This window comes from Notamacropus eugenii, chromosome 4 (genome assembly GCF_028372415.1).
Source record: "Notamacropus eugenii isolate mMacEug1 chromosome 4, mMacEug1.pri_v2, whole genome shotgun sequence".
NCBI lineage: Eukaryota > Metazoa > Chordata > Mammalia > Diprotodontia > Macropodidae > Notamacropus > Notamacropus eugenii.
In genome coordinates this window covers 441,927,538-441,951,111 of record NC_092875.1, presented here as the reverse complement: position 1 = coordinate 441,951,111, position 23,574 = coordinate 441,927,538, and the positions used below count along the sequence as shown (strand labels likewise).

The 23,574-nt window shown below is 37.7% G+C and overlaps 2 protein-coding genes across 10 annotated transcripts in view; one reads left to right on the top strand and one right to left on the bottom strand.

Annotated features, from left to right (window-relative positions):
* Nucleotides 1-12,969, top strand: part of CAST (calpastatin) — a 137,939-nt gene extending 124,970 nt beyond the window's left edge. For all 9 annotated transcript variants that reach the window (XM_072606060.1, XM_072606057.1, XM_072606058.1 and 6 more), the window contains 7 exons: nucleotides 397-501; nucleotides 5,511-5,603; nucleotides 7,042-7,077; nucleotides 7,330-7,428; nucleotides 8,667-8,726; nucleotides 9,974-10,040; nucleotides 11,674-12,969. In XM_072606060.1, coding sequence (XP_072462161.1) covers nucleotides 397-501; nucleotides 5,511-5,603; nucleotides 7,042-7,077; nucleotides 7,330-7,428; nucleotides 8,667-8,726; nucleotides 9,974-10,024 — 444 coding nt within the window. In that variant the 3' untranslated portion in view covers nucleotides 10,025-10,040; nucleotides 11,674-12,969. The remainder of the gene's footprint in view (nucleotides 1-396; nucleotides 502-5,510; nucleotides 5,604-7,041; nucleotides 7,078-7,329; nucleotides 7,429-8,666; nucleotides 8,727-9,973; nucleotides 10,041-11,673) is intronic.
* A 567-nt stretch (nucleotides 12,970-13,536) lies between these two features.
* The window catches only part of ERAP1 (endoplasmic reticulum aminopeptidase 1), a 41,415-nt gene continuing 31,377 nt past the window's right edge, over nucleotides 13,537-23,574 (bottom strand). The window contains exons 14-19 of the mRNA XM_072606054.1: nucleotides 21,527-21,683; nucleotides 20,335-20,519; nucleotides 18,256-18,417; nucleotides 16,658-16,798; nucleotides 16,047-16,128; nucleotides 13,537-14,978 (exon numbers count right to left, since the gene is read on the bottom strand). Coding sequence (XP_072462155.1) covers nucleotides 14,826-14,978; nucleotides 16,047-16,128; nucleotides 16,658-16,798; nucleotides 18,256-18,417; nucleotides 20,335-20,519; nucleotides 21,527-21,683 — 880 coding nt within the window. The 3' untranslated portion in view covers nucleotides 13,537-14,825. The remainder of the gene's footprint in view (nucleotides 14,979-16,046; nucleotides 16,129-16,657; nucleotides 16,799-18,255; nucleotides 18,418-20,334; nucleotides 20,520-21,526; nucleotides 21,684-23,574) is intronic.

The window sequence follows — 23,574 nt, the reverse complement described above, 5'->3', positions numbered from 1 at the left end:
AAGGGAAGGGGAAGGTGAATTAGCATTTATAAAGTGCCTACTGTGTACCAGGCACTATGCTAAACACTTTACAAATAATATCTGATCCTCACAACAACCCCAGGAGGTAGGTGCTGTTATTACGCTATGCTATATTATTATTCCATTTTATGATAGAGGAAACTGAGGCAAACAGAGGTTAAATGATTTGGTAACACAGCTAGTAAGTGTCTGAGGTTGGATGTGAATTCAAGTCTTCCTGACTCCAGTCTCAGTGCTCTATCCACTGAACCACTTAGTTGTTTACACTGAAAATAAGTAGGTTTGCTTGTAGAAAAAAGTCCAGCGCCTCTGTGTTAGGCTGCGTATCCATGGTATAGCTATAGTCAACGTGGAGTTTTTGTTTTTACTCTTTAGCAAGAAAATGAGGGGCTTGATGATGCTTTGGATCAACTCTCTAAATCCCTTGGAGAACAAACCCCGGACCCTGATGAGAATAAGCCAATGGAGGATAAAGTAAAGGTAAGAAATAAAGTTAAAGAAAATAAAATAAAACACTTATAATTTCATATAACAGCTACCCCCTCAACAAAAAAAGACAAGAAATTTCTGAAAGTACTGAGTGCAAAGCTACTTGTACAATCTAGATGTTCTTTTCCACATAAGAAATAAAGTCGTATAACTTTATCTTCTAACCTGTAGTATGGATCAGTTCCCAAATGCTGTCAGATTCCAATCATTTAGAAATGCCGTCTATTTGTAGAGGGGCAAATTAATGTCACCTAATTATACTCTATCCATATTGGTTTTTATTAGTTTTACCTGCCAATAGTGCTGTCATATTATACTGTAGATTTTTTTAAAGTAAATTAAGTCCATTTGAACTTGTTGGAAAAATTCTAGAACATACTATTAAAGAGACCGATGTTAGTTAGTGAGCAACTATTAAAAACAGTAATTATCACAGAGTTAGTCTGACTTCATCAAGAACAAGTAGTTTCCTCCTCTGACAGGATTAATCACTGATAAGGGGAATGCTGAGATATAGATTACCTAGATTTTAACCAGGGGTTTGAGAAAGGATTTCCTGCTATTCTTGTAAAGAAGATGGAGAGACATGGATTAGACAGTAATATAGTCATATGGATTTAGAACACACTGATGACCAAACTCAAAGAGGATTGTTTGGTGGCAGTAGTTCCCCAGATGCCTGAGTTTGGTTGGCCCTATGCTGCTTAACATGTTTATCAATAGTTTCATAGGTTCCCAAAATGGACACCCCAATGGGGTGCTGGAACGATTGGGGGACTGTAGCCTCTGGTGCTATTGGGGGGTGGGGAAGTTGAATAAAAATAAGGGGACAGTGAAAGCATAAGGAAAGAAGAGAAGAAAATTTTGAAAAACTGTTCTGTACGTGTTTCATCTGTTATGTGACAGGGTTAAAGTTGTAGTGATGACATTATTTTCCAAAAAGCACACAAAATACAAATTATAACTAATTAGTGGTCAGTTCCATCAACAGGTCTCAACAAGCAAGTGTTGGCAAGTGAGTGTGTCAAGCATTGTCAGGAAGTCCAGCATGCATCAGCAAGAATATGTGCCTATAATGATTTATTTATAATACAATCCTATATGGTTACATGGCACAACACTGAGTTATCAAAATTTCAATGCAGGAAAAACCCACTGATTTACAATAAATTATTAAATTTAAGATGTCATTTAAAAAACATATATTTTATATTTTTAAGTGATGCAAAAAATTATTAAAAAAAACTTAAAAGGTTAAAAAAAGTAGATTTGGGGGAAGGGAGGGGGCTGCTGAGTAATTTTTTTTAAAAGGTGCAGTGAGCCAAATAAGTTTGGAAACCTCTGGTTTAGATAAAGGCATCCATGGTAGATTCATCAGATTTTCAGATGATCCAAAGCTGGAAAAGATAGCTAACTTTACATGAGATACTATTTATAAAGTGCTTAGCACAGTACCTGGCACATAGTAGGCACTTTATAAATACACATTAGAAGATGAAATCACAATCAAAAATGTATTGACAGGCTAGAACATTGAGCTGAATCTTATCAGATGAAATTCAATAGGAATAAATTTATGTAAAGGTTTGCAGCTGGTTACAGAAATCAAGTATATGAATATAAGACGGAAGACGTCTGGATAGACGGCAGTTGTTTTGAAAAGGATCAGAGGGTTTCAGTGGACTGGAAACGCAACCTAAACTGAATGTACTACTTTAAGAGGAGCTTAGCTTCCAAGAATAGGGAGGTGATGATCTTGCTAGAATCTGTCCTTGTCAAAACTCATCTGGCGGTTCAGTTCTGCCAGGGTCTAAAAAAGCTATTGATAAGCTGGAGCATGTCTAGGACAATGAAGAGCCTTGAGTTCATGACGTATGAGAATTGGTTAAAGGAGCTGGACATGTTTAGCCTGTAGAAAAGTCTGCTCTGGGGGTGGATAGAGAAAAGATAGTTCCATTCAAGTATTTAAAGGGCTGTTGTATGGCTGTTATGTGGAGAAGGGATTGGACACATTCTGCTTGACCCCAGGGTGCAGAAATAAAATAAAGGCTGGCAGTTGGCAGGAGGCAAATTAAGTCTCAATGTCAGGAAAAAGCTATCTAACTATTACAAGTGTCCAAAAGTGGAATGATTTGCCTGTCTTTGGAAATCTTCAAGCAGAGGTTAAATGTAAGGAATGGAGGAAGAGATATTATTGTCACAAAAGATTGGAAATAGGGGAAGGGGTATTGTTTCCTAAAAGAATCCCTAGCCCCAGATAGGAACTAGGGGAAGGAGGATTGTTTTCTAAGAGGGTCACAAGCCCCAGATTAACAGAAACCAGCTAGAACTGGTTCTGGGGTTAGGACATCTCCAGGTGGGTCAGAAGTCACAGCTGAAAGACAGAGCACATGCTTAATGATCTTATGAATATTTTTTCCGCCAAGACTTAATTTGAATGCACATACAATGTATGTACAGGAGGGGGGAACATGTTAAGGAGCTTGTATGAACAAGACAGATCGGAAAGTTGTGCACCTCTTAGGACCAACCAATGGGAAAATGGCCCAGGGACAAAGGTACTGTCATTCACCGTGAGTGGATGTGTCTCTTTGTAGAACAACTGGGCTTGCAACCTCACATGAAAAATTAAAAGCTCTCCTGGATTTTACATCAAGTGTTGTTCTTTGTAAATGAGCATGTCTCTCACATGAATGACCACAGCTTGAATGTGTTATGAGGAGGGGTCATGTATGGATTAGACTGGATGACTGCTGAAATCCTTAATGTTATTCCAGCTGCACTTCCATTATGCTAAAGGAAGGAGAGAAAATGTAGGCAATGGCCATAGACTGGTTTTTCTAGGAGTTTGACTGAGAAAAGGAGAGGTATGCGACAGTAGGACAAAGTGAAGGTTTGTTTTAAGGATGAAGAAGACCTGAGCACTGTGGAAGGCAAAAATTAAGGGGCCAGTAGATGGAGAGACTGGAAAGGAGGGAAGGAAGGGGGAGAGGGAGATAACGAGAACACACAATCTGGGAGGAAATTAGGGGCACAGATAGAGGGTTGTCTGTAACAAGGAGAAGACTCACCTTTTTTCTGAGACTGCAAAGAAGGAGGTGGTAAGAGGTTGAAAGAATGAAGGAGAGGTTTGATACAACCATTGTGAGAAGTACAGTAGAGGCATAAAGGAAAACAATCAATCAGTAAACAGTTAAGGGCCTACTATGTGACCAGGCATTGTGCTAAGAACTGAGAATACAAAGAAAGGCAAAAAGTCCCTGCTCTCACTGGGCTCACAGATGCAAACAATTATGAATCAACAAACTATATACAGGCAAAGGTGGAAATAATCAACAGAAAGAAGACACTAGAATCAAGGGGGGTGGGTCGAGAAAGGATTCCTGTGGAAGGTGAGTTTTCAGCTGGAATTTAAAGGAAGCCAGGGAAGCTACAAAGTGGAAATGAGGAGAACATGGGGGACAGCTGGAGAAAATGCCCACAACTGGGAGGTGGAGTGTCTTGTTCAAGGAACAACGACAAAAAGGCTACTGGATTTCAGAGTATGCATGTGTTTGTCCTTCGTTGCCAAAGAAGACCATGCCATCAGAGAAATAATGACATGACTTGCACTTGACTTTATTTTGAGTGAGGGATTTCAGAGTACATGGGAGGTGTAAGAAAACTGGAAAGGTGGGAAGTGGCAGGTTATGTAGATCTTTGAGCACCACAGAGAAGATTTTATATTTGATCCTAGAAGTGGTAGAGAGTCACTAGAGTTTATTGAGTGGGGATGATATAGTCAGACCTGGTTTTTAGGAATATCACTTTGATGGCTGAGTGCTGTGCAGCAGGGAGAGCCCTGTTAAGATAATATAAAATTTCGTGTGGACCCAGTAGGGTGTGAATAAAGCTCATGGAGGGGGGTGGTCAAGGTTGGGGCAAAGCAAGGCAAGAGTAGCTATAGATAAAGGAGACAAGAGTTTCAAGAGCCGTGTACAGTATATAGCTGAACTAGTTCATTATTGAGTCAACACTAGGAAGGAAAGGAAATAAGGCCAGAGCAGTGATGATAATTTAGGAGAATAAGGAAGAGTACAGTAATCACAGGGCATGCTGAGGATAAGAAATGGGTGTGGGAGGGGTGAGGCATAGAGAAATGTAAAGATAGGAGAGTATGACCAAAGAGAAGAATTTCAGAATTCTTATTGTCAAGGTAAGACTATGTTGGGGTAATTCCTATTGTGTGGCTAAGGTGGAGTAAAGGTGTAATAAGTCTTTGGAGTTGGGGAAATTGAGCAATTGGGTAGGAAGCCATAGTATTGAAATTCCCTGTGTATGAGATCTGGGTTTTAGGCAAAGAGCAAGATTGTGAGACTTCTTTGAGGAAGGGAGAGTGACCTGGGGGGGGGGGGGGGGGGATGCGGGGGGCAGTAAATATCCAGTTATTGTCATAAGTCAAAGGTTAAAGGCTTCACTTTATGTTCTTTGAGCAGAGCCAAGATATCACTTCATTCTTTTGTAATCTATCAAGAATGTTAGCTCTTGGGTCTTACTGAAAATGACAGATGTCAGAATTATTCAGATGAGCTAGGAAAGCTCAAATTTTGGTTCGAGAAGTGATCTTTTCATAACCCTGGGCTTCCCTTCCAATCATAATTTCAAAAGGTCGTATTTTGTCATTTATTTCTCTTGAAATTAATTTGTGCCCATTCCTTGTCCCATGTATGAAATTGTAAGGGAGTTGAGTACACACAATACTCCTGTCTTAAAACTCAGTACTGTACTGTAGATCAACATTTTCAAATGCAAATAGAAAATCCATAGATAATAATGAACATTTTTATCCATGTTAGATTGAAGATACTGTCTTCAATTGCTTAAAACAATTAAAAGATTTGTCCCCAAATGCGATAAATGTACCAAAATGCAATAAATGCTGTGAAACTCAGGCTGCATTCCATGATAAGAAATGGAACAAATGTTAATTATGATTTTTTTTTTTTGCTCAATATTTCTAGGAAAAAACTAAAGCTGAACATAGAGATAAGCTGGGAGAAAGAGATGACACCATACCCCCTGAATACAGGAATCTTCTTGATAATGATGACCAGGTAAAGGGCCCTTCTGAATATAAGATGATACATTTAGTTGTGTGGTTTTCATTTTTATCCAAATTTCAAATGAAATATAAGGGAAGTGCTTTTTGAAAATATATGTTCAAATAAGGTATGACTTAGAGTCTGTTGTACTAATTAGCATATCAGTTAGCCTTAGTCCAGTTGTCATGTGGCAGTGAGACACATATTAAGAGTAGGCAGAAAACTGGCTTCTTGATCAGCAAAATCTAGGTTCAAGTCCTGCTTTTAACATGTCTTGGCTGTTTGACCCAGGCCAAGTCCTTTGACCCCTCAGTGGCCTAGATAACTCAGTCAGACTATTCATACTATTAAGTGGAAATTGCAAATCTGCTTTGGTAGAGGAGCTTCCTCATTAAGAGTGCGCTACATCAATGAGAGAAATCACAGTTCCAGTTCAAATAAAGGGGGAGAGAAAGGGGGGGAAAAATCCCTGAGGTCAAAGGTCTAAAGGGGATGGGAGGAGGAGTGCAGGTGAGAAGCAGGCATTCTGATCCATTAGCCAAAGTTAAAGAAAAGAATGTTAGGTAAAACAGAAGACCTGTTCTGTTCTTATCTAGATACATCAAGAAAGCAAAAGAGTCAGTCTTTTGATCCAGACATAGAGGACTGCTTTTGACCTCATCTTTCCTTTAGGTCAGACTGGCTTGCCTCTAAATGGCCTATACTTGAGACTTTATGTTTTAAAATCACTCTGTCCTCTTCCAGGCAGATTACTGAGATGGGTAAATATAAATTACACCCAACTGATATGCATTTGAGGCCCAGTGAGGCAAACAGAGCCAGACTGTCCTGTTAGGCTTTGGAATTCTTGAGCATGTTCACTGTTTCTCAAAATGTGCTTTGCTGCCTCCATGTGGTCATTGCTGTACTCTTGGCAAATGTGGTTTAATGAGCTTACCAAGCAACCTTGACCCAGTTTTTAACTTACCTATTACCACAATGACTCACAGTCTTTGTGAATGTAGTTTTAAATTTTCTGATTTTGTTTTTTGGGTTTTTTTGTCCTGTTATTTTATCGTTATTTAGCTGACTTCTGAAACATTTGATGCAGAATTGTAAAAACACACACAAATTTGCCAAAGGAGCCAAAACAAGAAAAGTCATTTCATTTTATAGTCCTGGGAAATTTTTTACATTTCCTTTAGGCATATCAGGGTGATAATTGCTTTAACATTTCCATATTTTAACCAAGATGGCAAAGTGAGAGGTAGAGAAATAAATTGTTTTCGATCTGGATTCCATGTTAATGGGGTAATATTTCTGGGATTGTTGGTTTAGGATTTGGGGGGTTTTTACATTCTTCAGCAGTTGACTGTTTTCTCATTTTGTTTTTTACATATTTCGATTGCTGTTTTCTAATTTGAACATGTGTGAGAATGTTGTTTGATAGGCAATGTGTCTTGTTTTTAAGGGCAGTCCAGCAAAGCCGCCACCCAAGGAGCCCAAGGTAAAATCTATAGTGCTTTATTTCTCTATTGAATTTAAATCTGACTGGGATTATGGGATAGTGTACTTCATCTTACATCTAGATGGGATATTTTTGTGTTCCTGTCTAGTTCAGCATTCTCACTAAGAAAAACACCTAAAAAAACATGGTGAAAAACAGCAGATTTGCTCTATGGAGGTCATTATTTCTTGTTGGGGTTAGAAAATGACCTTACACTTTGTATTTCTTTACTGATAGAACTTTCCATTTCAGAGTTCTGCCAGTGGTGGGGACCCCATTGATGTACTCTCAGAAGGCTTTGACAACTGTTCCCAAACTCCATCTCCAGAAGATCCCAAGAAATTGACAACGGTGAGTAATTTTCCTGCCAATTTTCAAATTGTCTGTGTTATGGGGTCATGCGGTGAGAGTGAGGGATAAAAAACAGATTAGCACAAAGGTTGTGTTGGTGTCCATAATATTTTAAAGTGACTCACCCAAGGTCATAGAGTCAGTGGCAGTTGTTCATTTGTTTCAATCATGTCCAATTCTTTGTGACCCCATTTGAGGTTTTCTTGGCAAAGATATTGGAATGGTTCACCATTTCCTTCTCCAGCTCATTTTACAGATGAGAAAACTGAGGCAAACAGGGTGAAGTAACTTGCCCAGGGTCACACAGCTAGTAAGTATCTGAGAACAGGTTTGAACTCAGGAAGATAAGTCTTTCTGACTCCAGACCCAGTACTGCACCACATAGCTGCCACTTTGTTAGTCAGTAAGCATTTATTAAACACCTGTGGTGTTCCAAGTATTGTACTAAGTGTTGGGATACAAAGAAAAGTCAGCAGCAGAACTCTAACTAAAACACAGGACTCCTCCATATCAGTCCTGTGCTTTCTCTGCTCTACCGTATTGCTGTCTGGCATTTCATGGGGAAAAGGAAGAGGGGAAACACCGGCCCTTCTTTCTTGTTTTCAGAACGAACACACTAGATATCAATTTATTACCTTCTCCACTCCCCCTCCCCATCTGGCTGTTACTAAGTGTAGCTGTCAGTCACAGAACTTCTAATGCTTCCTAAATATGGGAGACTTAATTGTTCAGCCACTACTGCGTTCTGTTCATCTCACCCCAGGAAACTCCTCGTAATACTGTTTTCTCCATTTGAATGTTTGTACGTTGTATTTCTTTCTTTAGAATCCATCCTAGTTCTCTGGTTGTTGTAACTGATTTTTTTTTTCTTAATGCCATAATCCCCATAATTTCTTTTTCCATACTAACACATAAAAATCAGTCTAAATATAAGATTATCCCTGTTTTGATGAGCATTAGTCCTAGATAGTCATGATTTTAAACATTGTGGCCCACCTAACAACATTTCCCAAAATTTTCTGCCTAAATTGAACCTCCTTTATTAAAGAAACTCCATATAAGGTTTAAAAGAATGATATCCAAAGATATTAAATTAGTTCCCTATGTGTAATGAAAATAGGATTTATCACATTGCAGAACAGAATAATCTGAATTAATTTGACTGAGGGACAGTCATTATTTCTTAGACTTATAATAATAATGATGACTAAATAAAGTTTACTTTTTTTTTCCTCTAGAAAAAAGATGAAAAGGAAGTTTCCAGCACCAAACCTGCTAAGAATGGTGGAAAATCCAAGGTAATAAATAAACACAAGGACTGGTCTAACAATTAAGGCCCTGAAGTAGCTGCTTATCTTTTTTGCCACTTAAAAGATTAGTGATCTGTCTATTAATGGTAGATAAATTTCCCTCTTGTCAAGAAATTTATTTTTGAAGTGAATTTCCAAAGAAAAGTGACTTGATGCTTTAGAGCTATAAATGATCCCTCCTTAACTCCTTAATAGTTGCCTTTTGAAAATTACTTTTTTTTTTTTTTACTGAACATTTTGTGTGATAGTGGACTTAGGTCTAAGAGAAAAATAACTGAAGTGCCCAATAGATCCTGTTTATGTTGGGGTCTCATGATGGGATCCCTGAAAATAACTTTTTGGAGCCTTGTTTTTGATAGGGGTTACTAGAATGAAAAATTAAGAGACTACTGAAGATAGTTTTTATTCCATGAGACCTTTGACAAAGTAGGTCATGATACTTCTGTGGACTTATCTTCAGATAACCTGAAGGGCTTTCTTATGGGAGGAGTAAGTAGGCTTTGTTTCTGTAGCTTCAGAGGACAGAATGACTGCTGGATAGAGATTGAGAAGGGAAGAACATTTCAACTCAAAATAAGATAATTAGAGCTACCCACAGATGGGAGGAATAATGAACTGCCTCTCACCAAAAGCATTCAGGAAAGTTGTATAAAATGAATTCTAAGTTCTCTGACATTTCTTTAGTTCGGAATGGCTGAATCAACATACCATGATGAGACAAAAGCTATCAGTTTTGGGAATAGTGGCATGTGGTTTCTTCAAAAAAAAAAACAAAAAACAACTGTTCTAGGAATTTCCGAATTGCTTTACAGTAAGTCAGATACCTCCATGTACTTGTAATTTGTTTATATCCAATGAAATATCCCAAGAGATGAGAGAAATGGAGGACAGCTAAATATAAATTATCTCCCGGGAAGATTTAGCATTTAGTTTCTTATTATATTTCAAATCATATGTTGCAACAAAAAAAAGTGTGATCCCACCTTTCCCTTTAAAAATTAAAGGTATGATTCTGTCTGATGAGGGAATTGATTCAGTGGGGAGGCACACATGGCAGTTTTATAGATTAGATAGACAAACAGATATTAACCAGGTTACATGGTACCTTTAGCCATTTCTCCCCAAGTGTGAACTACCAAGAGACCTATTCTTCTACAGGCTTTCTTTGAATTCAGTTTGTTATTTTTAATACAGAAAAGGGAGAATTCCCATTGATAATTTTGCTTTCCTTTCAGACAAAAGAGAAATCTTCCAAGTCAAAAGCCAATGGAGAAAAGACAAGTTAAAAGTTTGGACTACTGGGTAAGATTTGGGAGAATTTCTTTTAAATGAACACAACTGTAACCAAGTACAAGCCACATTTTCTAACTGCACCTGAAAATGACCACCTGACATACTTAATTCATCTTTGGGTACCCTTTGCATGAAATACACATTCAGTAATTTATATCCTGATCAGTCACTCTCTGCAAAGCACTGCATAATAGAAGAACTCTGTTATTAGAATATGTAAATACATTAATCTTATAAATGGGACACATTAAAATCTCCCCTCATGCACTATTTAAGAAAACTAAAATCTGCAAGTAGAAACTTGGTATACTTGAATTTTCAAAATCTAAATGGTGATGAGCAAATGGAAGAGTATTATTCCAACCAGAAGAAATAGGGAAATGGATGGCATATCACAACTTAAAATTACATGATCCCAAGATATAGATATTGGGCAACTTTGTGGTATAGTGGAAAGTAGGCCAGTCTCAGGGTTAAAAAGACCTGGATTCAAGTCTAGAGCCTTACGTATAGTACTTGGGTTACTCTGAATATGTAATTTAATATCTCAGGCAAATCTCTTAGTTGCAGATGAATTACCATTCTGTTTTAGGGGACAGAGTAAGATGATGAAATCACAGGTCTGAACTAATTTTAAAAAAGGAAAAATATAACAGTAGGGATGGGGAGTTCAAAGAAGGAGCACTGGAGAAGTAGGAAGATTTGGCTACTTTTAAATTTTTATGCACAGTGGATAGAGTGCTGGGTCCAGAATCAGGAAGACTTATCTTCCTGAGTTCAAATCTGGCCTCAGACGCTTACTAGCTCTGGCCAAGTCACTTCACCCTGTTTGCCTCAGTTTCCTTATCTGTAAAATGAGCTGGAGAAGGAAATGGCAAATCCCACTCCAGTGTCTTTGCCAAGGAAACCCCAAATGGAGTCACGAAGAGTCTAACATAACTTAAACGACTGATCAAAATACTTTTAAAATTTGAGAAATAAATAATGGATTCTCATGATAGCTATATGGAGTTAGGTTAAAATCAGAAGACGTGAAGGAATCTCATCTTGCAAAAGTCTTGCCTTAGGATAGCTAAACTATCTCAGATGGACAAATATGTATCCTACCCATTAAAATGCATATACAGTCCTTGTCAAGGTGTCTGTGATCTACGTAAGAAACTAGGATTAGCCTGATGAAAATCAGGTACCAACCTACAAGTTACCAGATTCTCCGTATCCCATTTTGATTTATTTATTTTTATTGATTGGAGGGGAATGAGGCAGCAGGATGGGAGAGAAAAGTGGATGAGGACAGAATGGCTATGCTGTAGAGAGCAACTGAAGGAAGTGATAGTTGGAGGATAGTAACGTGTTCAGAACTGTTGAAAATCTCGCAAATCAAATAAAATTTTTATGAGTCAAATCCTTTGGGCAAACTAATTAGTTTCTTCATGATTTTTCTGAGATGTGGCCAGTTTTTTTAATTGCTTGCCTTTCATTATCTATCCCAGCATATGAATAACTTTATTAGACAGTTTTTTTTCTTATTCTGTACCATCCATTACTCTTGGTCGATAGTACATTTATGGTACTTGGGGGGTCAAGGGGAATTTCTGCATCAGATGTTTCACTGATTTTCTTTTATCTGACTTCTTTTTAGGCTATCCACACATGTTAGAAAATCTTCATTCAGATGGTGGATGGTGACTCTAAGCAAATCAAAGGCTCTTGCAGAAGAAAGCAATTATTCAGGGTGGCTTTTGTACAGGGGTATTTGTGGAGTCTTTTGACATTCTGAAAATTTTAGTTTCATGTTCTTTTCCAGGAAATGACTGGAATATGTCTTGGTTGCCTGTATTATTGTACTAAGCATTGATAAACTTTTTTTTTTAATTTTCTTCATTTGGGAGGGAAAGGATGCTTTATATTTTTAAGAAATATATTTCATAAAAAGTTATGTACAGCAACCAAAAAAGGTCTGCAAACTTTTGCACATATTCTACACACAGTGCCTGTTAATTCTAGTAGGTTTCTTCTGGTTTCCAATATTTTTTTAAAACATTTGGGAAAAGCTTTCAATGTTCTGGAGTGTTCTGATTGCTGGTTACCCTTTGCCCCTTGTCTTTTAGCAGTACCAGACATTTCCTTGGGTGAATGACTAATAAGAATTTATAGGTCACGTATGGAATATTGTGTTAGATGCACACATCTCCACCATGGCTGCTGATAATAAAAGAACAAAAAAAACCAAAACCCTGGATAGTACCTTTTCTACGAGCAGGGAGCAAAATGCATCATGTGACTTTTTTCTCCTTAGTCCTTCTCCCCTTTTCCCAGAAGGCCAGCTTTCCCTGGCTTGCATCCATAAAGCATACTGAGGCTCAGGTTGGAAGATCATTACCAGAACAGAATGTGGCCAATTCCTGCTGCCCTGTGGCAAGAACGGACTCACAGCTAATGTCACGGATAGAAATAAGTTCTTGGAATGCAATTGTGCCTTCAGCAATTCATTTTTTGTTTTTGTATTTAGTTCTGCATGTCATTGGAAATGAATGCAGGTGTCTGTTCATTATATAAGACTTGAATATAATTTTTAAAAGCAATATTAAAATGTTAGTCTTTGCACTGTACAGACTTTAAGGAAATTAAGTTTGCCAAGGAAGGACAAAACTAATTTTGCTGCTTAAAAAACAAACCATGAAACTTCGTGTTTCATCTCCCTACAACAATCTGAGTCAAGCTCTGAGTTTTAGAACAATGTTTCACTTCAAGGAAGTGTGAAGCACCCTGAGGTGGAGGGTTGGGTTGTGTTTGGATATTGAGCATTAAAAATAATTTTAGAAGGCTTTCCTACATGGGCTTTTCCAAAGTTTTGTTTAAGATTGTACCATTGCAAAAAGTCTGAGAACCACTGTTCTGGAGGTGTGAATGGCTAATAAAATGTTTTGAAGGTAAATGAGTTTATGGACATGGCACTGAACATACAGCTGATATTAACAATTAACTCATCTGATCCTTAAAATTCTGAATTCCTGATAATGACAGGAACAGATGTTAGGCTTATATCACATAGACCAAATTTGATAAACTATGTTTTTCCTAGAGTGTAATATCTCCAAACATCACACTTACAAATTTCATCTGTAAAGACAAACCTCTGTGACATTGACTTCCATGAAGAAATCAAGGAACTTTTAAAAACAAAAGATGACAACCACCAAAGCCCTGCTTCTGACGGAGGATAAGCCCCATTAAATGGGTACCACATCTGCACTTGTATACATCCTGGTAGCGAAGCTTAATAGATTATAGGTTCAGAACACACCCCGTAGCAGTTTGAGAAAGAAGGTGGTTGTTGTTATGTGCGCTGGGGCAAAGAAGCCCAGAGATGATCATTCATTTCTGAAAAAAAAAAGTTAAGTACTTTGATGTGAGGATGACGTATCAGTTTAAAATAAGACTTCCACAAGTAGTTAAAAGCTAATGTCCAACATTAAAAAAATCACCATGTTTCAACAGAATATACAAATGGATCCCATTTTACTTAAAACAACAAACTTTCCATTAAAATTACTTTCATTAGTTTTGGTTGTTTTTTTAATAAGAAAAAACTGAAAAGTATGACTGATGTTCATTAAATTACATTTGTCAAATAACAGAAAATTCAACTTTATAAAACATTATCTAGAAAAGTATCAGTGGTACTCATTTTAAGTCACTACATTTCAAGTACTTTCTCCACGGAAATAGCATTACTCCAAAATATTAAGCAGCCTAGTATCTTCTAATATGAAATCTTAGGTATCTTTTTTAATTCGTGTAAACTACAAAGGCAGATGGTTGTCCTTTAGACTCGTTTGTTAGGCAGTTTCAGTCATCCTGCAGGATTTTAACATTTTAGTGCCGATGATAGTACGATAAATACTCTATGACTTGTTCTTCATTGGCATTAAAATTTCCTAAGTGCTTCAACATTCATGGTCAGACCAAATTAATCAATTCATGCTTCTCCCTTCCTACCACCTTAGCACCAAGCAATATCTCTCCAGCTTGATCTTAGCTAAATGTTTTTGCTTCTTAGACCCTTTTGTACCACTGACCTCTTCTCAGAATATTTTAAAATCCATAAACAGCACATATACAAGGATTACAAAGGAAACCAATTATATTGAAATAAAAATGTAATTTTTCCCATCTAACTTTAAGGACCTCACCCCTGGGGGTCCACACACCCCAGGGAAGAACCCCTGTCCTAAGCCTTAATAGGAACTCTTAACTTTTTTTAACAGTAGATTCAGATTCTAATCTTGGAGCATATTTGTTCTACATAATCAACATGACATTCCTCTTATCTTCCTTCCTGGAGGAGAAAAAAATTATGAAAGACATGTTTCATACATATTCATATTTATCTAGCTATGTGAGGTTTAAAAAGATCTTTCTTAAAACCTTGTGAGGTAGTTATCATGCAAGTTGTCTTTTTTCACTGATAAGGAAACTGGTCTTAACACAAAGAAGGGAGCAATAAGTTCTGGATTCAGATGAAAAACACCCAAGAATCCTTTACGTTTTGGTACATGGCTTATGCTGAATTGGCACCTGTAAATATCTATATCAATAATCCTGCTTTGAGAAATGAATAGCTAGTCATGGAGCTAGAAAAATGAATGGTGTTGAGCTAGAAACCATCTTTTTTAGATGTTAAAAATATGTCCACCTTGTAGCAAAAAAGTTTTTTTCTTAATAAATTCAGCCTTATCACAAAATCTGGTAATTACAGTAGATCATGGGAACCTAGCAAGATATGAAAAATTACAATGAGCTGGTGCTTTTCTGTAACCACACTCTGATTTTCTCATAATTCTGATTCATCCAACGTATGTTTTCTTCAATCGTTTCAAGTGTTTGCTGGATACAGCGAAGCTGGGAACCATTTTCTTTCAGAGAGCTGAAGAACTCTTTCACCTTTTGAGGAAAAATGAAAATAGTGTCTTTTTCCTTTTTTAAATTTTACATTAAACATAAATTCATTTTTTTAGAGCTGAAAGAAACCTCAGAGATCATCTAGTCCAAACCATTCTCTTTTCTTTTTTTACAGATGAGGCTACTGAGGTCTAGCTGATCATCAAAGAAAAAAGTACATAAGATAAAACTCCAACATTAGCCAAAGTTTCATATGAGAACCATGTATGTAGATGAAATGATATACATTTGAACTTGAACTTAGGCTACTTCTTGAGGTCATTTTTTTTATGCTGGTCCATGAGCTTATTGCTCAGTCAGACTTGAAAACTCATCATTTACCAGTGCATTGTTCTAGTTTAATCAAGAGTATGCTTACTTGCTATATCGATAGCATTTTCTCTCCCTCTCCCTCTCCCTCTCCCTCTCCCTCTCCCTCTCCCTCTCCCTCTCCCTCTCCCTCTCCCTCTCCCTCTCTCTCTCTCTCTCTCTCTCTCTCTCTCTCTCTCTCTCTCTCTCTCTCTCTCTCTCTCTCACACACACACACACACACACACACACACACACACACACGCATTGTCTCTTTAAATTTTTTTTCCAAATAAGTTTTATTCATACAAACACAGGCTTTATATGTTGGCATTATAATGCATTATAACACCCTGAGGAATAGGGTGCATAACAGGATACAATGGGAAAAGCAATGGCCTGAAAGTCAAGAAACCTAGATCCTGACCTAGCTACTATCTAGTTATATAACTAAGTCACATCCTCTCTGAGCCTCAGTTACTTGATCTGGTAGCTGAAGGGATTGGACTAGATGGTGCAGGGAACCTACTGCAGGTTCCCTATCCCTGGACTAGAAGTTCGCTATAAGCCAAAAGCTTCCACTTCCTAAATGCACATCTACAGTCATGGGTGTGGGTAGAAGGAGGGTTGTCTTTGATATGGCAATGTCAAAGTGACTATAACAACTGCAATCTCCCCTATATCTAATTCCTTAGGTGCTTTAATCTACCTTGTTTTAGTACATAATTTATGATACAAGAAGTTTAGTTAGGGTAATATTACCTCTTCAAGTCGTTCTCTTGTAGAGTACTGATTTGTAGTTAACATCACCATGTGGGATAGAGAATTTGAGCCAAGTTCAAACCTAGAAATGAAAATAAACAAAATATCCTTAGAAATTTTCATTTACCAAACACTTTGTTGAATTGCTAGCCCAATCAGAGCACAATGCTCAACCTGGAAAAAAAAGTAAAAAGAAATATAAAACATGATTCCTGCCTTCAGGAACTTAAAATCCATTTGGAGACATAAGATGTGTATGAAGCGACTGAGTGACCAAACCAGGCAATCTGTGATTAAGTATAAAAGGAAGTGGTAGGCACAGTGTTTGCTGGGAAAGCTCAGAAAAAGGAGAGATCAGTGTGGGCTCAGTGGCAATAGAATTGGACTGAGTGATGCATTGGATTAACATTGGTTGGGGAGAGAGAATGAAATTGCAGGGCCAGAGACGGAGGAACCTGAAGTCCACATCAGTGAGCTTCTCAGAGATTTTTCAATGATCATTTAATCCCTTCTTTTCTCCAACCCAGACCTCTCTAATATTGATGATATTTTGAAATTAAGAAGCTGAAAACAAAGGTAAGAAATGTACAAATGATGGCAGGGCTACTTACTTCTGTATAATTCTACTCCAATTTTCCTTCAGAAATTGCCAAGCCAAGAGATGACCCTTTGGGTTTCTGGCAACATAACCAAGAATACTTGGAAACTCCTGAGTTTTTATTATATTCCCCTGGAAACTCTGCTCCAGTAACCTAAAAAAGAATGCGAATAAACATAAGTGGTGATTTAGTTATGAAACAGCTATGACTGACATCCATGAAACAGTCTGAAGAATAAACCTCGCACTATTAAGTCATAAAGGGTACACAAGTGGATGTTAAATCCATGTCCCTGATGCCTAATCTCCACAATGCATCATCAGTTATCAGAAACACAAGGAAGAGGGAGAGATACGTATCCAGTGACATTAGTTAGTCAACGTTGTGTGTTAGTCCTTCGTTCCCAAAGAGGAACGAGACATCAGGGAGATGATGACATGATTTACAGTTGACTTTGATTTGAGTGAGGGAGGGCTGAGCAAAGTCACCAGCCTCACTTTCTCCTCCAGAGCCTTCTGGGTCCAGTGACTGGATATTCATCAGGATGACTACAGATGGCCCAGGATGGAATAGGAGGCCCTGGCCCTTTTAGGCTAAGGTCTTTTCAGGTTCTCACTCTGAGTGAGGTTACACCCATTCAGTGAATAGGTATTTTTACGTAGTTACTCAAGGGATGGCCCCAAGTAGCCAACTAGCATTTATTAAACATCTGCATTCCCTGTTGTTGTGTTTGTCCTTTGTTGCCGAAGAAGACCATGCCATCAGAAAAATGTCTACATTCCTAATAGCACTGGGGATGGAAAGGCAGAGACATTCCCTGGCCTCACAAAGCTTATTGTCTAATCAGGGAGACAACAAATATAATCAATAATGTACAAACAAGACACATAAAGAGTTAAGTTGGTAATAATCCACAGAAGGGAGACTACATTAAGGTAGATTGGGAAAAGCCTATCACAGAAAGCAAAACTTGAGCTAAGACTTCAAGGAAGCCAAGAAGTGGCGATGAGGAGGGAGAGTTTCAGGCTTTTGAAGGGAGAAGCCAGTGAAAATGCTCAGAACTGAGAGATGGTTATGTTCAATGAACGATAAAGAAGTCCATGTACCGTGATCAATGGTTATGTGGGGGATATAAGATTTAAGAAGACAGGAAAGGTAGGAAGGAGGGATACAGACAAGCTTCAAAGGCAAAGAAAATTTTTTTTCTTTGATACTGGAAGCAACAGGGAGTCGCTGGAGTTGACTGAATAGTGGGAGTGGAAGTGACATGGTCAGACGTGTGCTTTAGGAAGATCAATTTGGTGTTGAGTGGAAGATGGACTAGAATGGGGAAGTATTTGAGGCCGGGGGACCAAAATAAAGATGGGTGAATCATAATGTTTTGCTGCTTTGAGGGTGCTTAAAGATAAACACACATATTAAATCTTGCTGTCGAACGTCTCTGAAATTATTCGTTATATTTTCCATTTCACATTGAAGGATTTGTCATAAAAGCACAATGTGTGCATGGCTCTCTACTGCTGAATAAGCCAGCAGTACCCAAGCTGTGACAACATAACCTTATCTAATTTAATCCCCTTTATCATTTCAAAAATGGGCAGATTGCTCACCATAGAAGCTTCTCTTTATTATGGCTAAAACAGAGGGCAAGTTCAATTTTGCGTTTCTCGGTAGTGGACAAAGACAACTGATACTTCTCAAAGAGATATTCCCAGCCTTCTGTGGTCCGTGCCCCAATAGCAAACACTGCAGAGGTCACATCACTTGGTAAGCTGCAAAAAGAGAAGACAGTTTGTAAGAGTATTAGATTTAATCAGGTTTAAATGCATAATGTATAATAATGACAAATTATGTGATGATGAAATTTTCCCATTGTAGTATTTGGTTGGTTTTTTTCTGATGTGTGTTCTAGAGATGCATGCCCAAACACAGTGCCTTGTAGATCAAGTGACCAATAGGTATTTAATGGTCAAATATAATGAATTTTTGTCTTTTACCAATTCATGGCTTTCAAAAGATGCCAAAGAATTTTAAATAGCTTAAACAATCTCTTCTCAGTCGTTTCTTAATACTATAATCCTGTGACCAAAAGTTATATGGAGACAGTATGTCTCCCTAATTCCTCAGGGTAATTAAGATATTGAGGAAAAATACAGTTCTATAGGTTATATTGTTTCAGGCAAAAGTAAGGATATGAGTTAAGATCGCAATATAATGCTTAGATCAGGTAAAACAGAACAGAGACTTGGAGCTGCAGTCTCCAAAGTGAGTATCATGGTCTCACTCATGAGCAGGGCAATCCACTGACCCCAAGGAGTGTGTTGTCATACAACTGGAGGGTGGGAAGATAGGCACATTTTTGAAATAGCCACTTGGAGGGTCTGTCTCCAAAATAACCCATCCACCCCCTTAGTTCCCCAACAATGCCTACTCTGCTGCCTACCTGTGATCTGCAAACTCACTACTTCCCCTCTTCTGAGCCCACACAAGGGTCTGGGAAATACATGGCAGCAGCTGTACTGGTACCATTTAAAAGATTACAACCTTACCCTGTGCTCCTAGATAGCCCATAATAGACACTTCCCAGACTGGACAAACTAAATAATAACACAGGATAAACAGGCTTGGAAGAACTATGAGCTGCATCATGGATATCATTACATTATCTTTCCTCCCAATACCATCTGTCTTCTATTACTGTCCAGGGTACCACCATCCTTCCAGGGACCTCACATAGCCAATCAATTGCCAGATCTCTTCAGGTCTACCTCCACATCTCTAGCATCTGTCCCCTTCTCTCTACTCACATAGCTACCCTCATCACTTTGTCTGTATTATTGCAATAATTGCCTAACTGGTTCCCCTGCCTTCTATCTCTTATCACTTAAATCTACCCTCTACACAGCTGTCAAAGGGAAAATTTTAGGAAAATTCCCTTGTCACTACACTCAATAAAAACCAGTGACTTACTAATACCTCTACAACCAAATATTTCATCTTCATCTCATCCTCTTTAAAACTTTCTATTTTAAGTTTTATTAGTAGTTCATATATGTAATGTATAAGTAAATATAGATATATAGAGAGATATAGATATTGGGGGCACATGTTCCACATATTTTTTATCAATAAGAGAGCACAGTCAAAAAACTTTAGAGATCAATGCCTTAAGGAGGTAGTTTGAGCATGTCCCTTAACTGCTCAAGACCCTGGCAACTCTGAAAGTTGTTAAGTTGAAGGATAGGTAGAGGGAACATCCTCTAGGGGTATTCCCTATATCAATGAAATCATACGTCCAGTCCAAAAACAAAACTATGGGAAGATATTGGGCTATAATCTTGACTGACATGACCAGAAGATCCAACACCAGAAGCAAATTTCCTTGCCTTTCAGAGTTCCTAGGAGTCTCCATGAAGGGAACTATTTGTTAATAACTACTTTACGAGCGACAAAGGGTGAGATATTTAACTGATATTTGAAGATGCTCCCACTTGCCATATTTGGGTCGTTGAAGAAATAGAGGATAGCTAAATAAAACCTTCCAGCCAAAGAAAAAAGGAAGGCTTGATTACGTTTAGGGTGCAAAGTACATATGAGTGTGTATGTATGTGTGTGTGTTTTAAATAAGCTTTTTGCCCAGCAAAAGTGGGGGGTGTATGAATCAATAGGTTATTTCTGTGACAAAAGACCTAAAATTTCCATTGGATTCTTTCCATTTCCTGAAAAAGTCTTCTGCCCTCTGAACACAAGGTTGATACTGGCGCACACAAGCAAGCAGAAGGAGTTGGCTGCGCAGCATCCTCTGTGAGACTGAACCATCATCTGTCCATGTCTGTTTATCAATGAGGTCTCTAAACAACCTGATGAGGAAAGCCTAGGGAGATCACAGTGAGGGAAAACATCAGTGTTTTATGCCACCAAGCATTAACATTATTATGTCTAAGAATCTTATTTTTTTATTGCCAAATAAACCACTTTTGTGATTCAAGGCCCCTTCTCATAATAATATTCCTAAACACAATGAATATGTAGGATTACAAGGGAAACTAAATATATTGAAATGTTATCAAAAATTTTTAAAAACAAGTTAAAAACTCCAGTTCAATGACCCCTGCTATAGATTTTTATGTTGCTTCATTCATCCCTATTTTTCAATGTCACATATTTCTTTTGTTGATATATTAACTACCAAAGCAATGGGAAAAAATAATGTTATTTCAATATTTATCTCCTCTAAAGGTGCCTAAAAATCAGGATGGCATTATCACTTGAATTCAATAACTAATAAAATTATTAAAATAGTGTACATTTTAATAAGAATAATTTTAATAAGAGGCAGTCATAAATCATTTCTCTGATGAGAAAAAAACTGGTGCATGTTAGTTCTAGAGCAACCAGAAAATTAATTCAGACTTTAAAAAATGCAATGAAATAAAGATATTGGATAAAAAAAATTTAATGTACCTCTGAGAACCAGATTTAAATGTTTGCAGGATCATATCTATTATTTAACATAAATATACCCTAGAGCTCCTAACAGTCAAATCAATGATTTTATCAATCAATAACTGAACTTTAAGTGCTTTATTAAGCACTTACTCTGTGCAAAGCACTGTATAAAATGCTGGGGATATAAATATAAAAGCATGAGAGCTACTACCTTCACAGAGCATGTTCTAGTAGGGGCAGATAAGATACAGAATTAATTTTGACTCATAAGTCTTGCACACTAGGTTATGACTGGTGACAAGAGTAGCTCATATGTATAGAGGGCCTTCTGGTTTACAAAACACTCTCCAAACTTTGTAAGAATAAACATTTTTGTAACTTTAAAAAAGCATTCCACAGCCATATAACTATAAGTCCACTTCAGATCATTACCTTAAATTGCGTTTCTACGTCATCCATATCCCTTTTCTCCATTAACTTATAAAAAGGAATTAGCTCATTCAAACCTTGGAACACAGGCATAATTTCAGTCTCATGTTTCAGATACAAGGTTAAATCCAAAGCTTTTTCAATGGATAATTTTCCAATGCTGAACAAAAGAGAAGATGATTACTGATAAAAAATTCTAGGAATTCAGTGTGCTGCTTCAAAACAGTCCATCATTTTCTTTTTTAAAGTTAAAAAGTTTTCTTTAATGTGAACTTGACAAAGCAAACATGAGCATTTCAATGTACAAAGAAGAATAGAAAACTATATGTGAAATTGTGAATCTTAGATGCATACTAAATTTAGTACTAAATTTAGTACTAAAACTAGTACACTGCCCTGCCTGTCTGTGGCCCTGCTCTTCCATGCAACTCTTTTCCAAATCTTTTCTATCTGGCACATCTGTTTTTTGAAGAAAATTTCCATAGGTGCAATTTATTCCATTTTAGCTTACAGTTAAGACAAAATGGGCACATGTCATCTCCTATCCATCTATGAAATTTAGGTTAGAAATTAGGAACTCAAGAATTTCAACAAGTTCCTTAGGAAGACTTTTCAAAGAAACCCCTATTCCAACCCAGAGACAGTAAACAGGTAAGTGTACATATAAAGCATGATGTGGGCCTGGATCTCCCCAAAGCTAAAATTGTTTTCAAAATAAGTGTCCTTGGAAGTAAGTGGATCCTCCTCTTCCTTCCCAAAAGACTGGAGCAAGTTACAAAACCCTCATTCTTGAATATAGGCACTAAGACAATGCAAAAAGGCAAATAATTCAATTTTTAGACTTCACTTTGTCCCTCACCTCGGGATGATCTGATCCTGGTCTATTTCTGGTAGTTGTAATTCAGATGGTAGGCTTCCAAAACTACCACATGAAAGCAAACTGTTAGATTCTATAAGTGACCTGGCCTCCTAGGACTGGGGGCAACACCTAATGTGAAAAATTGGAACCAAAAAGAATAAGGACCCAAACCCTTCTTTTTACAGATGAGGAAACTGACACACAGAATGGGTAAGTAACTTGCCTAGGATCAAACGTCTAATTAGTATTTGAAGTAAGATTTGAACCCAATTTTTTCTGCCTCCCAAGTCCATCCCTCTATCTTCTCCTGTGTATTTATCGCATGGCATTCTGCATTTGGTGGACAGTATTTCATTTTGACCTTCAGGTGCAAACAAGAGAGATTAAAATGTCTGTTCTTTCCTATGAATACTTTGTATTAGGCATCATAGGCATCATGTTAAGCATAAGCAACCTCATTTTGTTATAAGAACTAGGAAAAAAACCACTTCATGTCTCCTCATTTAATCATGAAACATTTGAATTACAGTCATGAAACCCCTTCACCTAAGGAAGAAGATACACATACAGACAAAAAGTGCTGGAGTAATTCCACGGATGCTGCAGCCTGTGACTCCAGCAGAGTTCTTCCAAAGCCTGTGTGTAGACTTATTTCATCTACTCATGACTGGCGTATTCAAAGGGACCTGGGGTTCAGTCTACACTGAAGGCTCCTTTTGCCTGCCTCCACTAAACAATAACAATACTGGCATCTGCAGGCCACCAAGAAAGAGTAAAGTTGATTTCCTCTCCATTCAGGTTAAGGCCTAATTGGGATGGCTGGCTGACAAGAAGGGCACTGGTCCAGCTGAAGCAGTTAGGTAGCACAGCAGTCAGAGTCAGGAAGACCTCAGTGCAAATCTGATTCTTCTTAGCTACGTGACCCTGGGCAACTCACCTTATCTCTATTTGCCTCAGTTTCCTCATATGTAAGGTGGGGATAATAACAGCTCCTATTTCCCAGGGTTGTGGTGAATTGTAAATGAGGTATTTATAAAGCACTTAGCACAGTGCCTGCACAGAATAGGGGCTATATAAATCCTTATCCTTTCTTTCTTCCCTTTTCCCAGCCCTTCTTTGATAAGTACATAGACTTGGTTTGGATAGCCATTAAGTACCTGCATTTAGCTTAAGGTAAGTATGACTGCTTCCT